A 25,041-nucleotide genomic window follows, 5' to 3' on the forward strand; every position below is an offset into this window, starting at 1 on the left:
TCCCCACTTTGGACTTCCTATCCTTCCTTTTGGAGATGAGCCTGAATTCCCTACCACAATAAGGCTGAATGATGGATTCAGCATAGGTAGACTGACAGCAAAAACTTATGCCCAGCTGCTCAAAGGGCATCACGGCACCAGCTGACTCAATTTTTAAATTTTAGCTTCCGACCGTAATACAGTGGTTGGTGTGTTTACCACTGGCCTCAGTGTTTCTGGGTTCCTGCTTGTGATTGTTGCCCAGAACTGAGCACGGCCGAGGTGCACCCTTTCAGTCAGTATTCCACTGGCGCTCAATCTCCAGGCTCACACACGAAGAACCATTACACAGGCAAGGTCTGCTGTATCCCAGTATGAGCCAATACCCGCAGGAGAGTGGGGCTGGGGAGAAAACTGGCAAATGGAAAACCACACCAATGGAATATGGTGGTCAGAGTTGAAGGACCAAGGACTGCTGGGTGCTCTTTTTCTTTACTTATGTTGGCACAGCTGGCAGCATTGTTTTACAGAATTGTTGTCTTTCTGTCTGTTGCAGGATGGGGTTTCAGCATGGGCATGTCCTTTCAATTTCACAGCTGGCGCCTGTTTGTCGTTGTGTGCGCTCTGCCTTGTCTCTCTTCCCTAATTGGTCTTCTATTCATGCCGGAAAGCCCACGCTACTTACTAGAGGTGAGACAACCAACACAGTACAGGCTGTAATAAAAACAGAAAATGCTGGAAATACTCAGCAGGTCAGGCAGCATCTGTGGAGAGAGAAACAGAGTTAACATTTCAGGTCAATGACCTTTCATCCGTACAAGCTGTACCTGGAGTTCCCAGGAGAGGCAATCTACCCCACTGTTAAAAATGGAGAGCCATGAGGTGAAGAATAGAATACTAGAGCCTGGTCTTTAGAAACTTTCAAGCCTCTATTCACAAAGATTCCCCTTACACACACCTCACACCCTACCTCAGCTCTCCAAAAAAAAAAGGATGAGAGTCCCCAATTGATACCCACCACCTGAATACAATTAACACTAATTGATATAAATCATACAATTAGCACCCATTATGGATGTGTTTGATACCTGGAAAATTTTCATTTAAACTCTTGAGGACGAGCTATTCCACGTAGTCCAGTTAAATATATTTAACTTATGCCTAAAGATGAGTTTCCTAATTGGAGTTTCAGTTTTTAAACTTATAGAAATGATTCCACTCGATGTTGGTGCATTTCAAAACATAACATTTCTTGGGATCCTGTGAGTTAGGCACTAGGCCCCGATTGGCTGCTGGAGGTGCAGCTGGGCGGGACTTCCAGCCACCCCTTGGTTGCAGCCCTCGCCCATTTCCCACGTCACACAGGCAGGTGCTGAGTCCATTTACGGCGCCATTGGGCTGCCCATCTTAGGTTACGATACTCTGCCCCAGGAGAACACTTTTTAAAAATTCTAAAAATAAGGTGGCCAGTTTTTGAGGACGTGGAGCGTGATGATATTTTTACAACACAGGCTATATTTTAGGGTTTTGAATGGTGCTGCTACAATACACAACTGTCACAGGACTTCTCCAAGATCTTACGGAGTGACCCCTTTAAGCTCTGGGTTTCAGCACGCAGTTCATTTTAGATTTGTTTCTTTAGGGTTGAAACTCCATTGGGAGTTCTTCCGATTGTCTGCCATAACTTCGAGGGAAAATCCCCAGAAACCCTGGAGAAACGACATTACTCCAGGGTTTCTGCAGAGAATTTCATCGAATTATATAGACTTTACAGCACAGAAATAGGCCATTCGGCCCAACTGGTCTGTGCCGGTGTTTATGCTCCACACTAGCCTCCTCCCACCCTACTTGACATCCTTCCATTCCTTTCTCCCTCATATACTTGCCTATCTTTCCCTTAAATGCATCTATGCTAATCACCTCAACCACTCCTTGTGGTAGCAAGTTCCACATTCTAACCACTCTCTGGGTAAAAAAGTTTCTCCTGAATTCCTTATTGGATTTATTAGTGACTATCTTTTTTGCACCTTCTCCAGTGCCTTTATATCCTTTTTGTAATGTGGAGACCAGAACTGCACACAGTATTCCAAGTGTGGTCTAACGAAGGTTCTATACAAGTTTAACATAACTTCTCTGCTTTTCAATTCTATTCCTCTAGAAATGTTTTGTTTGCTAAATTTACGCAAAAGTTATGGCAGACAACCAGAAAACCCCCCAAGGAAATTCAACCCACTTGTTTTTAGATTTATAGTCATCATTTTAACAACAATAAATTGCACTTACATAGCACCTCTAACAGAGTGAAGCCTCCCAAGTCGCTTCACAAAGTGACCAATTGGTCGCTAACCAGGAATTCGGTGGAGGTTAGGGGTGGTGACTGAATGCCTGCGTGAAGAGGTAGCTTTGAGGAGGTGGTTGAAGTAGTGGAGAGCGGAGGAAAGGCCGAGTGGTTTATGAGCAGAATTCCACAGTTCATGGGCGTGACGGCTGATGGCTCTGCCGCCAGTGATGGAGTGGAGGGCTGGGGCAATGTACGGTTGACCAGAGCCAGGAGAATGTGTGATGAAAGGTGGGGCATAGGGTTGGAGGAGGTTTCAGAGGTCGGGAGAGGTGAAGTCATGGAGAGATTTGTAAGCAAGGACAAGGGTTTTGAAATCAGTACCCTGGGGGTGGGGTAACCAGTGGAGGTCAATAAGGATTGGCTGATGGATGAGCGAGACTTTGTACCAGATATGAGGGCAAATCCTTAAAACAATGACAAGAAGAAAATAGGATTCCCTCCTGTTAGCTTTGATGATAATTCAAATTTCTAAAGTCTAATTTTAAAAAAAAATTCTGTTTAATAGATCGGGAAACATGATGAAGCCTGGATGGTTCTAAAGCAGATTTACGACACGAACATGAGGGCCAAAGGGCACCCAGAAGCTGTCTTCACGGTGAGCAGAAAGCAAACTCAATAACTGGATAATTGAAGATGGTGTTTTTTTGCTGGCCTGTTTCATTTTTTTTACAGTAATTTTCTTCCTCCTGATTTTTAATTGTTCCCCAAACCAGTTACTATTTTCCTAAGGATGAGCAGAGATCGAAGGCCCAAGTCTCTGCCAGCCCATGTATATGAATGGCCTGGATTGATTTTTCTTCTCTCTCTCTCTCTTTCTCCCCCCCCGCTTATCTCTATTCATCTCTTTCTCCCTCTACCTCTCTACCTGCCTTCTCTCTGATGTCCATCTCTCTTCTCCAACTCCCTTTCTCTCTCACTTCTTTCTCTACCTCTCTACTATCCTTTTCTATTGCTCTTTCTCCTTCCTGTTTTTTCTGCCCTTTCTCTCCTTTGTTCCTCTCTCTCCTCATCCCCAGTCTTCCCTCTCCTCTCTCTTTCTGCTTCCTTGATCTCTTTCCTTTCTCCATCTCTGTCTCCCTTTTTCTCTTGCACCCTCGCTCTACCCTTTTCTCCCTCTTGTCTCCTCCACTAACAGTCTAGCTGAGAATCCGAACCATCCCAGGTGAAGACCAGTCAGTATAAACTTGACCAATATCACTTCAAGAAATATTTGTCCACCACATCATTCCTCCCTCGTCTCAACTGAGAGCAGATAAAATAGGAGGGCAATGGGAGACTATCAGCAGCAATAAATAAATAAATAAAAAGTTTTATGTTTTTCAGGTTTCCCATATAAAAACCCCAATTCAAATGGATGAATTCATTGAGATCCAGAGCTCAACTGGAACTTGGTTCCAGCGCTGGTTGGTCAGGATCATGACAGTGGTGAAACAGGTCTGTATAAATCATCCGCACTAAGATACAACGAGCCTTCTCACCAACTAATTACTCAGCAAAATGTGAGAGGGTTGTCTCGTCCTTCCTTGGTCCATTTCCCAGTTACTGATTTTAACCTTACACTTTAAAGAGGCAAATCATTGCGGTTTGGGGGATAGAAAGATCCCAGAAGACCTTGTGTGTTACGGTAATCACTGCCTCTTCACATGAAAGCGAATCAGCATCATGACTTATTTCAGTGTGAATCGTGTCATCATTTGGCATGTGTACCTGACTGTCCATCTCATTGCTGTCTGTCGGAGTTTGCTCACGTTGAAAGGTAGCAGCATTTGCCTGTAAAACAGCAGCCACTGCACGTTAAGAAGTAATTCATTACACATGAAGTGATTTGCAATGTTTCATTTCTATGTGAAAGAACATGCATTTATATAGCGCCTTTCACAACCTCAGGACATCCCAAAGCGATTTACAGCCAATGAAGTATTTTTTGAAGTGTAGTCACTGTTGTAATGTAGGAAACATAGCAGCCAATATGCACAAAGCAAGCTCCCACAAACAGCAATGACATGGTTTGGCTGGAGAAGAATTAAAAAAAACTTAATAACCAATATTAGCACACTGCTCAGTGACTGAACCTACTCAGAATGTAGTCTGGGTGTGGAACTGGGCTCAAATAAAATTGAAAAGAAACGATTTTACGTAATGGTATCAAGAGATACGGATCAAAGGGGAAACTGAGTTGAGGTGCAGCTCGGCCATGATCTAATTGAATGGCAGAACAGGCTCAAAGGGCTGAATGTCCATTTTATTTTATTCAGCACCATATTCTAACTTGCTGGACCTTGTGACTCCACAGCCAGTGGTCAAATGAAGCTAAAACTGGTGGCCGTTTTCCCCTGGGTCTTAGAGCCTAACTGTGCCCAGTAAAAGCACCACACCAACAGCAGCGTGATGTAGACACCTCCCCTCCATGACGTCATGATGCCACATGACCAAGTATCTACCCTATCCCATATATGTTTTGTGCGTTGTTATATCACTAGGTGATGATATCATCACGCAGTTACACTGCACATGGCAGTGGCCAGTTTGTCACAGCCATTCTGTATTGGCACTTCCTTTCTGTCACTGCTTCACAGTGAGGCCGTTGATGTGATTAAAAAATAAATGGGAGAAGGTGCCACTCTTAAGCCGCTCTTGACAACCCAGCCTTTATAAGATAAAAGACGCCTCAGTGTCTCTGAGACTGTCACCTAATGAAAGCTTGGCAACAAAATGCAAACAGTCTTCTGTACTCACTGGGTCTGATGTAGAGGTTACGGGACAGAACTGAAGGTGAATATCCATGAGTAGTCCTCTGACACCCAGGCTTCTGTCTACTTTTCAGGTTTGGGGGAACATGTTGCTTTGTTTTTTACCCAAGTACAGGATGACGACTCTGTTCCTGGCAGTGGTTTGGTTCACCATGTCCTTCAGGTTAGTGCTGATCAGAGGCAAAGGCCCCGATATTTACAGGGAGGGAGTGGGGGCGCGTGTCAGCAGCAGGGAAACCCGGAAATACCGGGAAGGCGGAGGTCCTGCCGAATTTAACGGATTGAGAGGCTGGTCGGCTGCCTGTCAGGAATGCCTGCTGTAGAAGGCAGTAGCTGGGGAGGAAAGGAGGGAGGGAGGGAGAGATCGCGGTGGGGAGAAATTGGATCGTGGCGGGGGGGGGGGGGGGGGGGGGAGGGGCGGGTGGCGGGGTGGAGATCGGATCGCAGCGAGGTTGACCGCGGGGAGGAGAGGTCAGATCGCCGGGGTGGGGTTGGAAGAGATCGGATCGTTGGGAGGGAGAGATCGGAACGTGGAGGGGGGAGACATCACTGGGAGGGGGGGAGGTGGTGGTCGGCCAATCACTGGGATCGCGATCGCGGCAGGTGAGCTTGAGGGGTCCGGGGGCAAGCATTCCTCCTCCTGGCCCCCAAGCAGTGCTGGAAAAGCCCTTATCGGCTGGATCCGGCAGCTCTCGCCTCCCTTTTGTTGCGGGTTTCCCGAGCCCCAGAAAAGCTATGCTGGAGGCGTTAAATTCAGATCACTGACAAAATTCTGAGGCCCGGATCCTCATTTAAATATTATAATTACCGACCCGTCTCTCGGTTGTGGGGTGGGGAGGGTTAAAATTCCCCCCAAAATATCTACTGTAGGAAATTATTCAGGCTTTAATTTTCATGAGTTTTATGAGCATTACAGTGAGGGATGTTAACACCGGGGAATGGAACACTACCCTGCATTGGGCAGTGTCAGCAGGGTGCCAGTGAGATACAGAGTAAGATAAAGACTTGGAAATATATCACCGTTCCTTCATCGTCGCTGGGTCAAAATCCTGGAACTCCCTTCCTAACAGCACTGTGGGAGAACCTTCACCACACGGACTGTAGCGGTTCAAGGCCGCGGCTCACCACCACCTTCTCAAGGGCAATTAGGGATGGGCAATAAATGCCGGCCTCGCCAGCGACGCCCACATCCCATGAACGAATAAAAAAAAAGTTCCATCTACTCTGCCCCATTAAACACTTGCGGGCCAGTTTTTACACAATTATATTTAGAGTTAAACTCCTTCTACATTATGCCGTCAGGCACTCATATGGATGGATGCAAAATAACGCTCCATCAGACTGTCCCAATGGGCACTAATGGGTCAGGTATAGCATGGATTAGTTGCAGAGTAGAGTTTCCTCTACACTCTACCATCAAGCTTCTCGGGTCAGATTCAACGTGGGTTAGATGCAGTGTAAAACTCCCTCTCCTCTGCATCTATTGTCCCCGCTCTGAGGAGTGCTCCCTACTGCACCAGTGTGACATTTTTCCATTTCTCATGCCAACCATCCTGTGGCCTCTCTGTGTATTTTGCCAATTTAATGCCAATTCGTGCCAGATTAAGGGCAGTTTGTATTATGTGTCCATGCCCATTAGGAACCGGATTGAGGGGGGTCTGAACTTGGATCCTGACAGACAGTGGATGGAGGGAACTGTCATCCGTTATTCTGGGTGGGCCTTGAGCCTGTCAACCTTCTGTGTAAAAAAAAAACCATGATATTTGCACAATGTTACCACAAAACCTTCTTTGAGTCTTCCATTCCTTAGGAATTACGGTAGAAACAAAGGAGAGAAGTGCACAGAAAAACAATGCAACGATTTGTGAATTAGCTATCAATTTGGGTTTCAAAGCTCTGAAGAATACTTTTGAGTAAAATCTTGCAGGCAAAGGTAATGGACTGTATAATAGAGTCTGATGCTATTAATTTCACTATCCCTGGGTTTCAAGTGCAGTTGTGCACCCGAGCCTGTGATTGCTGTCTCCTCACTGGTTCTATTCACCAGAGGAAGCTGCCTCAGGATGATAACCATTGCCCTTCCCAACCTGCAGAAGGCAGTCACAAAAGCTGCCTTGTATTTCCTCCCGCTGGCCTTTTCTAGATGAAGAACCAACCCCCACAGAGCAGGACACCAGCAAGGTTGAAACAAGTAGGAAAGAAAATGAGATAAATCAACTAATTATTAGGCAGCACCTCGGGTTGCCAACTCTCCAGGATTGTCCTGGAGTCTCCAGGAATTAAAGATGAATCTCCAGGACACTGCTGTGAGCAACCCAGGAGAAAATCATAGAGGCATTAAAGTAAATTGTGTGTTCTTTTCATTTTCTTTGAACACTTTTGTTATAAAAATATTGGAGAGGGGGGAAAAAAGGCTGTTTGACTGACAGTCAAGAATCATCCTATCAGATAAGCTTTCTGATTGGTGTAGGAAGGCGATGCACCCCAAGGATGGACATGTCGGGCAACCAATGGCAGGGCTATTGGAGGTGAGCGATCATGTGATGAAACCTCCTGGAACATGTCCAACCAGAGTTGGCAACCCTAGTGACACCCAGCTTGGGTTTTAAAAGAAAATTGTAGGAGGGCTGGAAGATAGACAGGGAAGAGTTAGAGTGGGAGATGGTGTGATGAGTTTTGTTTTCAATTCAGTGAGGATGCAGGAAGGAGGGAAAGTGTGGGAGTTTAAAAGCACGAGAGGAATGTTCATAGGAGCACTCACCATTGTATCAATGGTAGGAGAGAGGTTGAGGCTAACATGAGAGAAGGTTCGGCTATCAGAGCACGTTTTTGACTAATAAGCTCCCCGTGCAATGTCCTGTCCGCAACAATCTACAGTTGGAGATGATCACTACTTTTCCTTTGTAGACAAAACTTCAGAAGAATGAACACAATAATGTTCACAGATTAATAATACAAGTTAACTAATATGTAGAATGAATTATTAATCCCAGACTCCCGTTTTATGGGATCTCATGGCTATTAGAATCATTTCAATTTCAAATATTAATTCTTTGGCTTCCTTTTCTATAAATGGAAGATGGAATACAGATTGGGCAGCCTATGTCACTAAGGACTGGGCCAGTAACTAAGAAGTATTAGTCTTTGTAATTATGCATTGAACCCTATTCAATTTGGCCTCTGCTCTTGTACAGCTACTATGGACTGACTGTGTGGTTCCCGGACATGATCAAGCACTTTCAAAATGAAGATTATGAATCCAGAATGAAGACATTCCATCAGGAGCGAGTCGAGCACTTCACATTCAACTTCACACTGGAGAACCAGTTTCATACAGATGGAGAGTACATCAATGTCAGGTGAGCCTACCCGAACCACAACAGTGTGACAACTATCAACCTAGGTCTTAACCTACTCGTAAAAATGACCCTACTCTTTCTATATGTAACAGATTTCAGGCTGTGTATTATCTTATATGTAACACATTGCAGTCTGTGCATCATCCTGAGTGTAAAACACTCCAACCTATGTATTATCCGCCATTTAACACATTCGTTATCCTGTATGTAATATTGGAGTAACCAGATGTGTATATATATGTGTACATTTCCAGCTCTTAGATCAGCTGTTGCACTGTAAAATCCCACTGCAAAGGTTGAGTGGCTGCCCCAAGGGATCTGGTCAGGGAATCACTGACATGTCAGTCACTGATATTCTTCTCACTGGTCGTAATTATAGCTTGTGCCTGATGTGGCTCATTCCAGGACTGGTCTCTATGTTGCAGAGAGTTCCTGGTCTCTTAATAAATCAGGAATTGGTATTGGCAGCATTTAGAAAGAGTGCAAACAATCAAATAGCATTTTGGGTTTTAAATTAGAGTCATAAGAGTACAAAAGCAAAGAGATTATGATTAATTTGCACATGTCAATTGTTAATACTGTGTGCAGTTTTCTTAGCCGCATTATAGAAAGAACATTACAAATGTAGTGTACAATGTAGATTCACTGGGATGATGCCAGGGATGGGAAATTATGGTTATGAGGAGAGACTTGAGATACTGAGACTATTACCACTGGAGCAGAGAAGGCTGAGGAGATTCAAGTGGTTTTTAACTTATGAATTGTTTTGACATAGTATTAGGAAAAGATTATTTTATCTGTTTGGAGAGTCAGTGACAAGGGGGCCGGTCATCAATTTAAAATCCTCACTAAGAGAGAGGAGAGAGATAAGTAGATTTTTTTTACAGAGAGTTAAGGCCATTGCAACTTTTAAGGGAAGATAGATAAACATTCGAACTGGCGTATTATCCTGTATGTAACACAGTGCAGTTTATGTAACACACTCCATCCAACCTGTGCATTATCCTAATTGCCAGTTTCTTTCTGGACAGATTCATTGGGATAAAATTCAAATCTGTGACCTTTGAAGACTCCCTGTTTGATGAATGTTACTTTGAAGACATCGCATCAATTAACACTTTCTTCAAGAACTGCACTTTTGTGGCGACTCTCTTCTATAACACAGGTGAGCCTCTGAGGTCATCAGTACTGCCAGCTGTTTGAACCACTGTCTACACAGGATATCTGGGGGGATATTTTTCTCCATTTGCCAACAGTACGTGTCGACAGTTATGCAGCGATGGAAGGGAACCATTTCTGAGCCAGAGCAAAACAAGCTTTTAACGTGGTGACCTTATTACAATATTACGGCCTGGAGATGACTAGTGATCTTATTATGCTACCCCTTAACACATTCTTTTCAAATTCCTCTCTCCGCTTTTAAAAATAGAAAGGTTAACACCTCAATTAAAATAGTGGAGAGAGCAGCTCCAACAACACTCAAGAAGCTCGACACCATCCAAGATAAAGCAGCCCGCTTGATTGGCACCCCATCCACCACCCTAAACATTCACTCCCTTCACCACCGGCGCACTGTGGCTGCAGTGTGTACCATCCACAGGATGCACTGCAGCAACTCGCCAAGGCTTCTTCGACAGCACCTCCCAAACCCGCGACCTCTACCACCTAGAAGGACAAGAGCAGCAGGTACATGGGAACAACACCACCTGCACGTTCCCCTCCAAGTCACACACCATCCCGACTTGGAAATATATCGCTGTTCCTTCATCGTCGCTGGGTCAAAATCCTGGAACTCCCTTCCTAACAGCACTGTGGGAGAACCGTCACCACATGGACTGCAGCGGTTCAAGAAGGCGGCTCACCACCACCTTCTCAAGGGCAATTAGGGATGGGCAATAAATGCCGGCCTCGCCAGCGACGCCCACATCCCATGAACGAATAAAAAAAATTTAATCTTAGATTGTATTGCAGCATCACCGACAGTCATTTTCTTAATTATGTTTTGCACCTATTTCTAATTCAGCCTAGTTTTAGGTAGAATGCAGCAAAATGATTAAAACAGTACAAAATATGACATAATTAAAAATGGCAGCAATTTATTCATTTCCTAATCAGATTTGGTTATATCTCTGTCACCTCATATAACAAGCTGTAATTACTATTTAAACAGATGGTGAAGTTTAAGATGGCTGTGTTACCCGAATGCGTTTTGTTCACTTAACTGGCATGCATCTCAGAAGGTTGAAAAGTTAAACAATTCCTTAAATCTGACTGAAGCTGGAATTTGTCCTTTTTCAGTATTCCAAGAGTACTGGTTTAAATAAAGGGACAGATTTTCCTGTTTGTGGACTGATGGCAATTGTCCCACTTTTGTGCAGTGGATGCAGGAAATTTGGGTGGCGGAGATGGGGAGAGGGTGGGGGGGTAGTGGTGGGAGCAGCATTAGTAATGTTAGAGAGAGGGGAAACTGAATGAGGGAGAGAGAGAAATGGAGAGAGACAGGCAGAGGCAGAGGGAGAGACAGAGAGAGAGAGACAGACAGAGAGAGAGGGGAAACTAAGAGAGGAAGCCAGAGAGAGAAAAGGAGACAGGCAGAGGTGGGGGGGGGGGGGGGAAGAGAGAGAGAGAGAAGCATTGGCAATGTTGGGGAGAGAGAGAGAGAGAGAGCACAAGAGAAAGGTGGTAGCTTTAGCGATGTTAGAGAAAAGGAAAAAGGGGAGAGCAGCAGTGATTTTGGAGTGAGGGAGGGAAGGAGAGAGGCATCGTCAATGTGAAATACATTAGCAACGTGTGTGAGAGGGTATCATTACCAATGTTAGAGAGAGGTCAGGTCAATAAAACAGATTTTTCTTTATTTTTCAATATTTCTCTATATATTTCTGGTGAACTTTTATCTTTATTGAGGTGAGGGATGTGTGTGCTGGAGAATAGAATATATTTTCCACTTTGGGCAACTACCATTGGCATCCAGCACTCCCAGATCTGGTACGGCACGGGTTAGACTGAGTGAAGCTCCCTCTGCACTGTCTCATCCAGCACTCCCACATCTGGTACAGCACGGATTAGACTGAGTGAAGCTCCCTCTGCACTGTCCCATCCACCGCTCCCAGACCTGGTACGGCACGGGTTAGACTGAGTGAAGCTCCCTCTGCACTGTCCCATCCACCGCTCCCAGACCTGGTACGGCACGGGTTAGACTGAGTGAAGCTTCACCTACTCTGTTCCAAGAAGTTATTTTCCCCCTAATTGTTGTAAACAATTTTACAACACCAAGTTATAGTCCAGCAATTTTATTTTAAATTCACAAGCTTTCGGAGGCTACCTCCTTCCTCAGGTGAACGATGTGGAAAATCGTTCACCTGAGGAAGGAGGTAGCCTCCGAAAGCTTGTGAATTTAAAATAAAATTGCTGGACTATAACTTGGTGTTGTAAAATTGTTTACAATTGTCAACCCCAGTCCATCACCGGCATCTCCACATCATGACCCCCTAATTGTAGAAGCGCGCCCTCTAGTGGATCACACATGCCATCACACTTAACTCTTGTTTCTTTTCCAGATCTGTTTCAGACAAGATTCATTCACAGCAAGTTTATAAATAGCACATTCCTCCACAACAAGGAAGGCTGCCAGATTGACTTCACTGATGATGCTGAAACTGCATTTCTTACTTACTTGGTCAGTTTCCTGGGGTCCTTAGCTGTGTTGCCGGGAAACATTGTGTCAGCACTGTTTATGGACAAAATTGGAAGGATTAAGATGATTGGTGAGTCGTCATTGATAATCTCTCATAAAAATCAGTTATCGAAAGTTCACGTGGTATCTTCTTTTGTTATGAAGGAAAGAAAGAGACTGGGGTATTCGTTGACTTGTTGATCCCCATATGACAGATTGGACAGGACCAGGGGGATGTGCATTTAAACTACTCAAAAGTAGGAATAGGCTAGATGTTAGGCGGTTCTTTTCTCAGAGAATAGTGAGCCTCTGGAACGTGTTATTGGCTGGTGTGGGGGAGCTGACTCTCTGCCTTCAGGAGGGAGCTGGACTGGTTCTTGACTGGGGCAGAGATCGCATCATACAGAAGGTAAGTGGATTAACAGTTAACGTGCGCATGGTCAATGTGATCTCCCGCACTGGTTTCGATGGCCATCAGGGGTCGGAGAGGAATTTTCGATATTTTTCTTTTCCCTTATTGGCCCTGGGGTTTTTTTTCCTGTTTTTTTTTGCCTCTCCCAGGAGATTACATGGCTGTGGGGTAGAAGGAAGTGTCTAGTCACGATGCTCCAGGCATCATGAGCGAGGGGCAGGCTTGATGGACTAGCTGGTCTTTTCCTGTCTGTTATTTTCGTATGTTCGTATGTTCAAACAGTGTGAGGCAGCAAGACACAAAGGGGTTGCATTTCCTTGGGGTTCTCCTGAATGTCAACCAGTAACTTTGATGGGAGATAAGTGGACACCCTGGAGAAACAATGTGGATGCTGTTTACGCCATTTCTCTGGAGTTTCCCTGGATCTTCTCCGAACCAGGAGAACCCCTTGAGAAAGTCAACCCCAAAGTGACTTGGATGCTGGTTATATTGCCAGATCATTTGAGCTCAAATTTCTGAGACGTCATGCTGAAGCTGTACAGTGCCCTGTACAGTGCACCATCTGGAGTGTTGCAGAGTTCGAGTTGATGCAACGTAATGGGAGCATCCAGGCCCTAGAGGCAGAAGTGAGCAACAAAGCTGATCACCAATGTCAGAGAGATGAACTATGAAGAACGAGTTGATAGGCTGGGACTCGTCATCTTCGAGAAAAGACATCACAGAGGGAGTCTTATGGAGGTTTGAATGAGATAAAGTTAACCCAGAACAATAGTTTCAGATGGGACAGGGCAGGAGAACAAGAGGACTGAAAAGGGCAAATTTAGACAGATGCCAGGAGGTATAGAAGTCAGAAAAAATGGTGAAATATGGTACACAGATGCCTTAATGAACCAGTTTGATGGGAGGACTCCAAATTACATCCCCTAGGAAACGATAGGGCAACAGGCATTGATGGTATTCATGGAAAAGCTCCTAAAACTTGCTCCAGGTGGGGAGGAGGGGGAACAACAGTGGCCTTGTACAACGGTGCCAGGGATCACCAACTCACTGTGCAACCATCCTTCTGAGAGCAGTGAACAGGATTCTGAGGCAACTGTATTCTCAGAGTCCTGAAGTGCAGTTTGTGGTTTCTATCCACAAAAAGGGGGATCCTAGTGAGTACAAAACACTCACTAGGATCTGAAACATCTCACTGATAGCAGTGTGGCTTGAAGTGATTTTTTGGATTGTTGCAGCACAAATATTGAATGCCCTGTAGTAATCAGAAAGGAACAAGCTGGACTTTGCTCTTGTGAGCAATGTGTAAGACAGGTTATGACTTTAATCAAGATTGTGCAGCATCGTAGAACTCAGGGGAAACCACCTTAGATTGCTTTCATCAATTTTCATAGTGTTTTAGCCTGGTGCCTTATGCAACCCTCATGAAGAGGTAGAAGCTATGGAGGTACATGGTCAAATCTCAGAGTTTATCTGCTCCAAGACCGGTGTAAAGGGAGATGAGAAACTCAATAAATCAGTGGGATATGGTGGGTGCCACCAAATGCAGGGTTATTGCTTTGCACAGCTCAAGAAGGGATCTCAAAGGCAAGTTCTCTTTTTATCTCATTGAAATTGGCTTTTTCTGTTCCCTTTTCTTTTCACTTTTTATATCCTGCCTAATTATGTTATGGTTGCTGTTTCTTGGAGGTTCCCTTACTCTTTTCCTGGAATTAGATCCAGCGCTGCCTCTTTCCTTGTTGGACTAAAAACATTGTGATCTACTAAGCAGTCTTGGGCACATTGCCTTCTGTGCCACTTACTTTATATTTACTCCAGTCTACCTTTGGTAATTAAAGTCATCCATTATTATGTCCCTGTTGTTCCTGCATTGTTCTCTCAATTGTCTAGATATCTCTTCCTCTGTCTCCTTTCCACTGTTTGGCAGTCTGTACCATACTCCCAATGAAGTAACCGTCCTTTTTTATTCCGTAGTTCTAACCAAATAGATTCAGCTTGTGCACCATCCTGTATACCATTCCTGAGTTCTAGTGCTGTAATGGAATCTTTGATTAATATTGCTACCCCTGCTTCCTTTTTCCTACTTTATCCTTCCTGAATATTTTGTAACCATCAATGTTCAGCTCCTCGTCCTGCCCTTCTCTAAGCCACATCTCTCTTAATGTAATTATATTACATCCCAGTAGCAATTTGTGCCTCTTGCTCACCAGTTTTATTCATAATATTTTGTTCATTTATCTACATACAATTTCAACCTACCTCTCTCTGTTTGACAGTCTTATTCATTTTAATCTCTCCTCCTGATGCGTTCTTCATGTCTTTTCTCTTTCCTACATTCATAAGAAACAGGAGCAGGAGTAGGCCATATGGCCCCTCGAGTCTGCTCCGCCATTCAATCAAATCATGGCTGATCTTCAACCTCAACTTTACTTTCCTGCCCGATCCCCATATCCCTTGATTCCTTTTCCCCTTTGCTTTTCTTTCTGCCTCCTTGTCGTAGATTTTCATTCTCCCCCCTCCCCCACTGTATTAAACCCTCTCTGCGTCTGTTTTAATGCCACCAATGCAAGCCAGACTGATGGGCCTTTTTGAATGGTATTGGGGCTTGCAGCATTGAGCAAGAATTCTGGGATACTGGCTGACATAACTCTGAGGTGGTGTCTTCAGGAGAGGAGGAGAGTAAACTGGAGGGAGCAAGAGAGTTTCCTTTGGCCTTACGAAGAGGGGGGGGTCACTAGGCTGCCTGAGGGGGGAATAAAAGTATTTTTCAAAGTAGATATGGCTCCACACAGCAAGAGCTGATGTTCCATTTAATACTGGGACCTTTTGAGTGGATGAATAAATCTTGCAAAGCTGAAGAAAATTATTTGAGAAAGAGGCATAAATGGAAAAAAAAATGGCAGATACATTACCCTAAATCAATAATTCGAGCTCATGTTAAAGAACAGATTCATTTTTTTATGGCCTTGCCTGTATAATGGAATGGCCTTAAGGCAAGGATGATGAATTTCAATCAGTTGATAGATTTTCTCGTTCCTTCAATTCACAACAGATCTGAAGCCGGGGAGAAATTTCAGACCTGTCACTTTTATAATCAATTATGGCTAACATATGAAAAGCACTAAACTCATGAGGAAGCCTTTGTCGCATAGTATTCAAATCACTGGCGATAGAACTGCTCTCTGCATCATCACCGTATTAAAATCAAGAGGCTGGAAGTCCTCATGAGACCTGTTTTTCTCCATAATGAACAACCCACTAATGGAATCACAGGATTCAGCAGCTTTCAAACATAGGATTTCTGAGGTGGCCATTTCAAAAGTGGGTCATTCATTATAGTAAGAAACAGGCAGGCTCTTTATTTTGTTAAAAGTCTCCAAGATTCATTACTCTGTCTCCCGACTCAAACTCTTTTCAGCCTTGGTGCTGTTCTCCACTGTGGGCCTTGTTGTTCGGTTGGGCTTATCATTCAAAAAGGGAAGATTCACCATATCTTTCATCTATAAATTGCAGCTTTGCAGTTGTGGAAGTTTCTGTTATGTTTAAATTGGTCTAATATATACACCCTGGCATTTACGTTGATGAACTCATTGTTTTAGTGTATTTGACCTCTCATTTTTGCCACAGATTTTTCCTTCTGGCCTCCCTCAGCCACAACTCACTAGTCATCAGGCAAACAACTTGCTCCCAATAGTCTACCACCACCGCTGTGAGTTGGCGGTCAGGAGACCTGGGGATCGTTTTGTCTCTGATTTTCCCTTTCCTCTGTTTGGCTTCCAACCTCCAGTTTACTCCCCTCCTCTCCTGAAGACACCAACTCATGCTGGGGTACAGTTCCATGGGACATCAGATGCCCCCCCAAGACCTCACCCAAATGACCAGTCTTTGTCCAGGAGCCATTACATCTAAAGCCTTTCTGATTCAGTATCGTGTGCATCCTTGATTTGCTTAAGCCTCTTAGAGATTCCAGTGGAGACAAAGAATGAAAGAAAAACAGAGACCGAGAAGAAACTGAGCAAAGAATAATTTCAGTGCAGTGCGCTGTGCTAGGAAGAGGAAAATGGCCCAGGACTCCTGCTCCTGATCGATGTCCTGTGATTCATGCTGGAATGTCTTTAGGAAGAAAATGTTCACCAAATCTTTCTCTTGGGGAAAATCAGTAAAAGCCACGTGCCATTTAATTATGTCAAGGTCACACATAACTGAAGATAGATTATCTACGTCATCTGTTTGCATGTTTCTTAATAAAAACGTTTTCCTCATGAAGGCAGTGGCTCTTTGAATGGGACGGTCTCACTACCTTGCATTATGGCCACTCTTTTTGCCATTCTGAACCTACTGCCATGAGTTGCCTAAAGGCAACAGGCTCGATTGGTTGAGTGGCCAACTCCAGTGCCTATGTTCCTGCGTTTCACTGGCAAACGTCCTTCAGGTTTTACCCACTCTGTGAGAAGGCAGCACCCTCTGGTGTCTCCACACAGCGATGCAGTTGGGACCGATAACACAGTGGAGAGGGGAGGTGTGGAGAATTAGACCTGCTGCGACAACCCAATAAAACACAATACAACACAACACCCCGTCCTTTTACATTTTAACAATATTTGGATTTGGGAAAAAAGTCTAAATAGGAGGCATATTACTTGCTGGTGCTGGGTTGCACCATCGTGACTGAAACTGTGTGCACTCTGCCCTGTTGAGTCCTAAATTGGCAATCGGGGTCTGATGTATGTCATAGAACCCCAATTGGCATAATAAAGGGGCCTACTACCTGAGTCCGCCCAACCAGCCGTAGCCCCTTAGGAATTATAGCATTGGCTACACCACAGGGTGGTAAGGCATACCCCAGTATTTTCAGGGTGCGTTTGACCCATTTCCACCAGGCGGAAGGCCTCTAACTCTCCCACCCCCCAAATTTCAGCTGGTAGTCCAGAAGGTAAGTCATTTATTTATTGTTGTGGGACTTGGAGGAGCAGACCAAGGAAATCCATGTGTAACTCCCTTTGTAGATCACTGGTGGGCACAAATTTTCTTTTAAAGGTTCAACAGCAGCGTAACTCACTTTAATGAAATTCCAGGCCATTATTTAACAGATTTTTTTGTGATTGCATTAATCCTTTAAATATGCACAAAACACAGGAAAAATATGTCTTTTCATTCAGTGTTGTTAAAATATTTTATCTTCAGGTCAGTGTACTTTGGGTTCCTAGCACAATTTGTTAAGATCATTTGATTTAAATAACTATGATTATCATATAAATATTAATAATATTGCTTTTTTAACGTGTTCTCGGGCTGTGGGAGATACTCCAAGGCCTTACTGCAACAGCAACAATTGGCATTTCTATACTGCCCCTCATTTAGAAGAACATCTCAGGATGCTTCACAAGGAGGAGAAGAGGATGCCAGGCAGGACATGGCAAAGGTTAAGGGAGGGCATCAAATGCAGGGTCAAGGAGATGATCTTTTCAGAGGCTTTTGAAGCCATATCATATCGAAATGTCTCAACGTGCCTCACACAATGAACTAGTTTTCGAGGGCAGTGACTGTTAATATGTGGCAACTGTTGTTTTGTTTAATTTTGTCTTGAAGGAGGATCAATGCTGTTGTCGGCCATTACCTGCTTCTTCCTGTTTTTTGGGAATAGCGAGTCGGCCATGATTGGAATGCAGTGTCTGTTCTGTGGGGTCAGTATAGCATCATGGAACGCACTGGATGTGATCACAGTGGAACTCTACTCTACAGATAAAAGGTAGGCCTGAGTCCTTGCTGACATATTTACAGCATGGCGTAACGAAAGGAAATATCCCTGCTGGCGCAATGTTTTTTTTTGTGAATTGTCTGTGCATCAAGGTGAGGGATATTAGTGCTGGGTGATGGAACGCTTTCCTATTTCAGGCACCCATTGACAGCATCAAACACTCTCAAGCTCAGTTAAAACATGGGTGAATTGCACGTTAGTAAAGGTCCTTCTAAACTGCCCCCAGCAGTGTACCTCAACCCCAACCTCCTGGTGCCTACTGCACCAGCGTTACATTTTTCCATTTCTCACTGCAGCTATCTTGTGGCCTTTCTGAGTGAGATTGACAATGCAGTGTTAAATATGGGGACAGTCTTGTGTTGTGGCCCGCTAGGATTGAAACTGCCCAAACTTCCTTGCAACCAACAGACTGAGGAGACTTTCAACCAGCACTCCTGTTCCAGAGGTGAAAGACTAGCAAGTGCCCACCTGCACCACTCAGTCCCCTCTGGGCTATAACAAACGCCTTTGGCCAGCTCTCACTACATTGAGCGGGGATTGATAGCCTCCTTGTTTTATGAATGTCGATCCGAATCCAGGCAAGAGCTGACCTTTAAAGGTGCCTTCATATTTTAAAACTGCCGCTGATGCAAATATATGGTCTTCTTGCCAGTGGCTGTAGTTAATAATATAAACTTGCTGACTTCCCTTTTGAGTGGCAGTGGAGAGCCACTTTTGCCAAAGATCACTGGATTCACTTGCTCTGTTTTTGCCCAGAGACAGGTGCCGGCTGGAAGTGTAAATGAGGATGGAGGCTGGTATAGCACTGCTGTCACGTAACAGGCACTGAAATATAAAAGCCTCTTATACTTACACTGGAGGTCAGGAGCAGCAGTGGGAACCACAAAGGATGCGTACTAGTCAACATGAACCTCCGAGATCTCTGCGCTCCTCCGATTCTGGCCTCTTGCGCATCACCGATTTTCATCGCTCCACCACTGGTGGCTGTGCCTTCCGCTACCTAGGCCCTATGCTCTGGAATCCCCTCCCTAAACCTCTCCACCTCTCTACCTCTCTCTCCTCTTTTAAGATGCTCCTTTAAACCTACCTCTTTGACCAAACTTTTGGTCACCTGTCCTAAAATCTCCTTACATGTCTCAATGTCCAATTTAGTTTGGTAACGCTCCTGTGAAACGCCTTGGGACATTTCACTACGTTAAAGGCGCTATATAAATGCAAGTTGTTGTTGTCTGATAGGTAACCTTTCTTTTACCCTTGTCCTCTCCCTATCATAATCTTTCTTGCTTTTCTCTAGTTTATTGATAGTGCTGGGCCATTCTTCCTCTGAACTTTCTGCTCTTGTTCTTCCTAAACTCCAAACCCTACAAGCTCTTCCTTCTCCCTGCATCTTCACTGTTTTGAAATGAAGCTTGTTCCACAGTAAAGCCCTTACTACATCACATCTCCTGATAGAATCATACGACACAGAAGGAGGCCATTCGGCTGCCTGTGCCGGCTCTTTGAAAGAGCTGTCCAATTTAGTCCACACCCAAGCTTTTTCCCCATAACACTGCAGATTAGTCCTCTTCAAGTACATGTCCAATTGCCTTTTGAAAGTTCCTATCGAATCTGTTTCCACCCTCCCTTTAGGGAGCGCGTTCCAGATTTTAACCCTCTGTGTCAAAAAAATTCTCCTTATTTCCCCTCTAATTCTTTTGCCAATTATTTTAAATCTATGACCTCTGGTTACCGACCCACTTGCCAGAAGAAACAGTTTCTCCCTGCTTGCTCTATCAAAACCCCTCATAATTTTGAACACCTCTATTAGGTCTCCCCTTAACCTTCTCTGCTGTAATGAGGACAATCCCAGCTTCACCAATCTCTCCACACAACTGAAGTCCCTCATCACTGGTATCATCCTGGTAAATCTCCTCTGTACCCTCTCCAAGGCCTTGACATCCTTCCTAAAGTGTGGTACCCAGAATTATACACAGTACTCCAGCTGAGGCTAAACCAGTGATTTGTAAAGGTTTAGCATGACATATTTGAAATCATTAAGAACATTGTCTGTGGAACACGGTTTGCTACGATCAGTAGTGGAACTAAATCTCTTTTTTTTTCTGTCCACAGGGCAACTGCATTTGGTATTCTGAATGGACTCTCCAAGTTTGCTGCGATACTGGGTATATCAATATTTGCCTCATTTGTGGAGATAACTAAGGTGATCCCTATCTTGCTGGCTTCAATTGCGTTAGTAGGAGGTGCCCTGCTTGGTCTCCGACTTCCTGAGACCAGGGAGCAAGTTTTGATGTGAGGGGCTCTCCTAACACTTCTGGACTCACAGTATATGCACAGCTGCTAACCACTGTCCTTACAGCCTAAAGCATCCACTCTACCATCTGTGCTTTCTGTGACTGGACATATTTGTGCTATCTGTACACTCAATACGGTTTCACATAGCTAGTTAACACGTATTCACAGAAGTCGTCCTGTACACACACCCCGTAAGGCTGGGATGGGGAAGATCGGAAACCATTGGAAGTGTTTTCATTGTTGAGCGTTGCGCACTTCAAATTTTGTCTAATTTTACGTTAACCTGTTCTTGTGGTTCTTCTCTCCTTTGTCTTCACTAATCATATATACTTCGCTCCAATTGGATTTGCCCGTTTAAAGGGTAAGTCCTCTGATACCAATTTTTAGGTCTACCCGCGGACTTTCTTTCAAGATTACTTCATGCTAATCTTGTAAGGCGTTGCGATCTTGGTGGCGAGCCCCCAAAAACAGCTGCAAATCATGAACTGGCACCATTGAAATCGTGCTAGTCCTGGTTTGGGTGAAATACCGCTTGTACTTTTAAAGGGGCCGTGTTCAATCAACTTCCTGACTGTTAGCTCATGTTTCCTCCTTCAGCAAAGGTGCATCAATGGGAACTTCTTTGGCTCAGGGGTGCTTATCCCATGATGGGTGGACTGGACCTTTACCACTGGAGCCAGAAGAATTGTCAAAGCACCATTTGCAGAAATCCATGGGGTTGAGGGTAATTTATTGCTCACACTGGCACCAATCGCCACACGAATGGGAAGCAAGCTTCCTTCCCCTAGCTGAGTGTTAGCTTGGCTCAGTTGATAGCATTCTCAGCCAGGAGGTCATGAGTTAAGCCACACTCCAGGATATCGGCGCATTGTTCAAAGTGCTGTCCTTTGGATGAGACGTTGAACCAGATCCCTGCCTGCCTTTCAGATGGACACTAAAGGTTCCACAGCGCTATCGAAAGAAAAGCAGGGAATTCTCTTGGTTTCCTCCTTCAACTAATACCACCAAGGAACAGAATTCCTGGTCATTTAAATCATTGCTGTTTGTGGAACGTTTGGTGCCGAATATTTGCCTACATAACTGTAGTCACTGCACTGCAAAAATAATTCATCAAGTGGAGGGCTTTGAGACGCTTCAATGGCAGGATAATACATAAATACAAGTATTTTATTTTATGTTATTACTTATCTGTTCCCCAGCCAGTGCATCGTGTCATGGCACTGGAAGTAGACATTGTGTTGAGACCTTCTGAGGATTGTGGCCACATAGGAAGTACAAGGTTGTACAAATTGAGTAAGGTTATTGATATTAATCACCTCTCATCACTTCAAGCATATGGTGCAGTGCAGTGAGCTACTGTTTTGAATGTGTTGTGCTGAGCCCATTCCCTCAGTTTGCCAAATGTCCCATATTAGCAAAATGTATGATACATCACATTTTAAAATAGGACGCAGTGTAAAATGAAACTTTAAAAATCTGTATATGTTCAAGTGCAAGGTAACATGCTGCAATAGAGGGCCTCTACATGGCACTGGGTGGTTAAGTGGGTTAAAACCTATCTAAAAATCAAACTGGTTCACAAAGAAAGAACTTGCAGGCAGACAGACAGACTTGCATTTATATAGCGCCTTTCATGACCTCAGAATGTCCCAAAGTGCTTTAGAGCCAATTAAGTACTTCTGAAGTGTAGTCACTGTTGTAATGTAGGAAATCAACGTCCTTTAGGGAAGGAAATCTGCCGTCCGTACCCGGTCAGGCCTGTATGTGTCTCTAGACCCACACCGCCATGGTTGACTTGTAACTGCCCTCTGAAGTTGTCCCAGAAAGCCACTCAGTTGTATAAGGGCAACTGAGGTTGGGCACGCTGCCCATGTCCTGAGAATGATTTTTTTTAAAGCCTTGAACAAGGTTCCAGTGAGCATTTACAAGCGATGCAGAACTGACTGTGGTGGGACATGGAAAAATGTTACGCTGGTGCAGTAGGAAGTGAAGTTGGTGTCAAGATACATTGGAGCAGCGCATGGTTTACTCTGCCTCTAATCTGCAGCACTTCCCCTGCACTAACACCCCTCACCTCGATGAGACATAGCTGACAAAAATAAACAGAAAAACCATTACCGACACTTTCCTAAAGTAATTTTAAAAACAATCTTCTTGGCTTCTCCTGATGTGATGCGATCGGCTGCGGGAGATTCCATTGTTGGAGAACGGTGGAGATAGACCCAGAATGTAGGGGCAAAACTTGGTATCAGTAGTCAGAACCCAATGGCGAAATAGAAAGGAGGTTATAAATATCAAAAATAAGAGTTGTTTTGATTTAAGCTGTAATATAATTCATTTAACATCATGTGAACCTGTTGCAACCCTCACCTTGATAAGCACATTTCAAGTCAGCTATTGTCTGAAGAGATATTAATTGATAAGAACTGAATTTCAACGAACCATCAGTAGCCAGCCTAGCAGACTGTACAGCTGTAACAAACATCCACAATTACGCTACGATACGATGTTATTTACCAGTTTCCAGACATTAAATCATCACAAAGCGCTCAGATTCCTGATTGTATTCAGTATAGTGTTTCAATCTCGTACAAGCAGTAACCACTTGTGTTTATGTGGCACTGCTCACGAACAGGAAGATGTCTCAAAGTGGTTTACAATAAGCGAAATGGTGGATCCTGTGGAGGAGGGAAAGAAGGGAAATGGAGGAGGCTAAAAATGAGCTAGAAGAGCAAGAGGAGATTTTTGAAAGTTGGAGGGAGGGAGGAGGTGGCATGGCAGTTGGATCTAGTGAGGGAGTTCCAGTGGATAAGGGGCATGATGGTTGAACGAGCGGTCCCCAGTGTTGGAGCATAGGGAGGGGTAGATGAGGAGCTGCAGTTGTTGCATGAGTTGAGTTTATTGGCTTTGTCTTGTAAGGGCAGGGAGCAGAGCAGGGGTTAGACACTGCTCTTCCACCTCTGGGTTTATGTCCAACAGATGAAAGTCTCCTCCATCTGTTGGGTATAAGGGCCCCAAAGTACAAAGTGATCCCTTATTTGCCATTAAATTGGCCACCGGGCTCAGAGTGGTGCGGGAAATGAAAAAAACATCGTACCCCTGCGCGAAGCGGATGCTCTTCTGAAGGGGAAAAAAAAAGTGTTCCATTCCTCACGTTGATGAGCACAAAATGAAACCAAAACAAAATCTATACATCATCATACAGCACAGAAGGAGGCCATTAGTCCCATCGTGCCTGTGCCGGCTCTTTGATAGAGCTATCCAATTAGTCCCACTCCCCCAGATCTTTCCCCATTGCCTTGTATATTTTTCCTTTTTAAATGTATATCCAATATATTGGTCTAAAAATGATTACAATGTTGAAATTGGAAAATTCGTTCCACACAGTGTTTGTAATGCAAATGTCGAGAGCCAGCTGTGCATTGCAATTTTTTTTGAACAATTATATTTTGACAAGAAATATCCCTCTCCAAAATAATAAAAAAAGGGCCATTTATCATTTATGAGCCATTAATATTTAGCAGTCACAATCTAACCATAATCATCAAATGTTTTCCTGTCTGTGAGCTTTCCAGTTATACTGATCTGATCCTCAACCCCTGGATTGTATATATATTCACAGTCGGCGTGCTGGTTGTTTCAGGAACCTATCTATCAAAACTGTTGGCTGCCAAATGCAGAACTTTAGAAAAAAAACATGCTGGAAATGCACGGCAATGTCGGTCAGCATTTGGAAGAGGAAAAAAGAACAGGTTAATGTTTCAAGAGGGATCCTTTGTCACAACTGCATCCAAAGCACCCAAGTCACCACCACACCTGGCAATTGAAAGAACTTGCATTTATTTACCACCTTTCATGACCTCAGGATGTCCCAACGTGCTTTGCAGCCAACAAAGTACTTTCATAATGTAGTCACTGTTGTAACGTGGGAAATGTGGCAACCAATTTGCGCACAGCAAGGTCCCACAAACAGCAATGTGGTAATGACCAGATAATCTGCTTTTAGTGATGTGGGTTTAGGGATAAATGTTGGCCAGGATACTGGGGAGAACTCCCCTGCTCTTCTTCAAAGTAGTGCCATGGGATCTTTTATGTCCACCTGAGAGGGCAGGCGGGGCCTTGGTTTAACATCTCATCCGAAAGACGGATGAGAGGCAAATCAATGCAATTCCGATGAAGAGTCTGCACAAGGTCATTACAGATGAGGAAGCTCATCTTAGCTCATCCATCCACACTGACCCCATGCAGCATTCCTTTAGTTCTTAAATGATTCCGGGGGGTGGGGGTTGCCTCCTTTGTCTGACAGTCCTTTTCAGGTGCTGATCATTCTTTGGGGCTGGATAAGAAGAAGGTCCTGATCTCAGCCTCCAATTTGCCTTTACCTGTGACCTCTCATCCTGTTCTTATGGTTCAATTTAATGTGATTTTCCAGATTTACCTTTCCCATTCCATTTACAATCTTGTAGACCTCAAGAAGATC

General features: G+C 44.2%; 1 protein-coding gene across 4 annotated transcripts in view; it reads left to right on the forward strand.

Moving 5' to 3' along the window:
* The window catches only part of LOC137301754 (synaptic vesicle glycoprotein 2B-like), a 38,447-nt gene extending 16,425 nt beyond the window's left edge, over positions 1 to 22,022 (forward strand). Inside the window, exons 4-13 of one of the 4 annotated variants that reach the window (XM_067971377.1) lie at positions 87 to 140; positions 536 to 669; positions 2,826 to 2,915; positions 3,644 to 3,754; positions 5,145 to 5,233; positions 8,265 to 8,429; positions 9,461 to 9,594; positions 11,987 to 12,193; positions 18,101 to 18,260; positions 20,379 to 22,022. In XM_067971377.1, the coding sequence (XP_067827478.1) occupies positions 87 to 140; positions 536 to 669; positions 2,826 to 2,915; positions 3,644 to 3,754; positions 5,145 to 5,233; positions 8,265 to 8,429; positions 9,461 to 9,594; positions 11,987 to 12,193; positions 18,101 to 18,260; positions 20,379 to 20,562 (1,328 nt within the window). In that variant the 3' untranslated portion in view covers positions 20,563 to 22,022. Of the gene's footprint in view, positions 1 to 86; positions 141 to 535; positions 670 to 2,825; positions 2,916 to 3,643; positions 3,755 to 5,144; positions 5,234 to 8,264; positions 8,430 to 9,445; positions 9,595 to 11,986; positions 12,194 to 18,100; positions 18,261 to 20,378 lie in introns of all 4 variants that reach the window. The other 3 variants (XM_067971375.1, XM_067971376.1, XM_067971378.1) reach the window with 3 other exon arrangements.
* Positions 22,023 to 25,041: the final 3,019 nt, after the last annotated feature.

This window comes from Heptranchias perlo, chromosome 34 (genome assembly GCF_035084215.1).
Source record: "Heptranchias perlo isolate sHepPer1 chromosome 34, sHepPer1.hap1, whole genome shotgun sequence".
In the NCBI taxonomy this organism is placed as follows: domain Eukaryota; kingdom Metazoa; phylum Chordata; class Chondrichthyes; order Hexanchiformes; family Hexanchidae; genus Heptranchias; species Heptranchias perlo.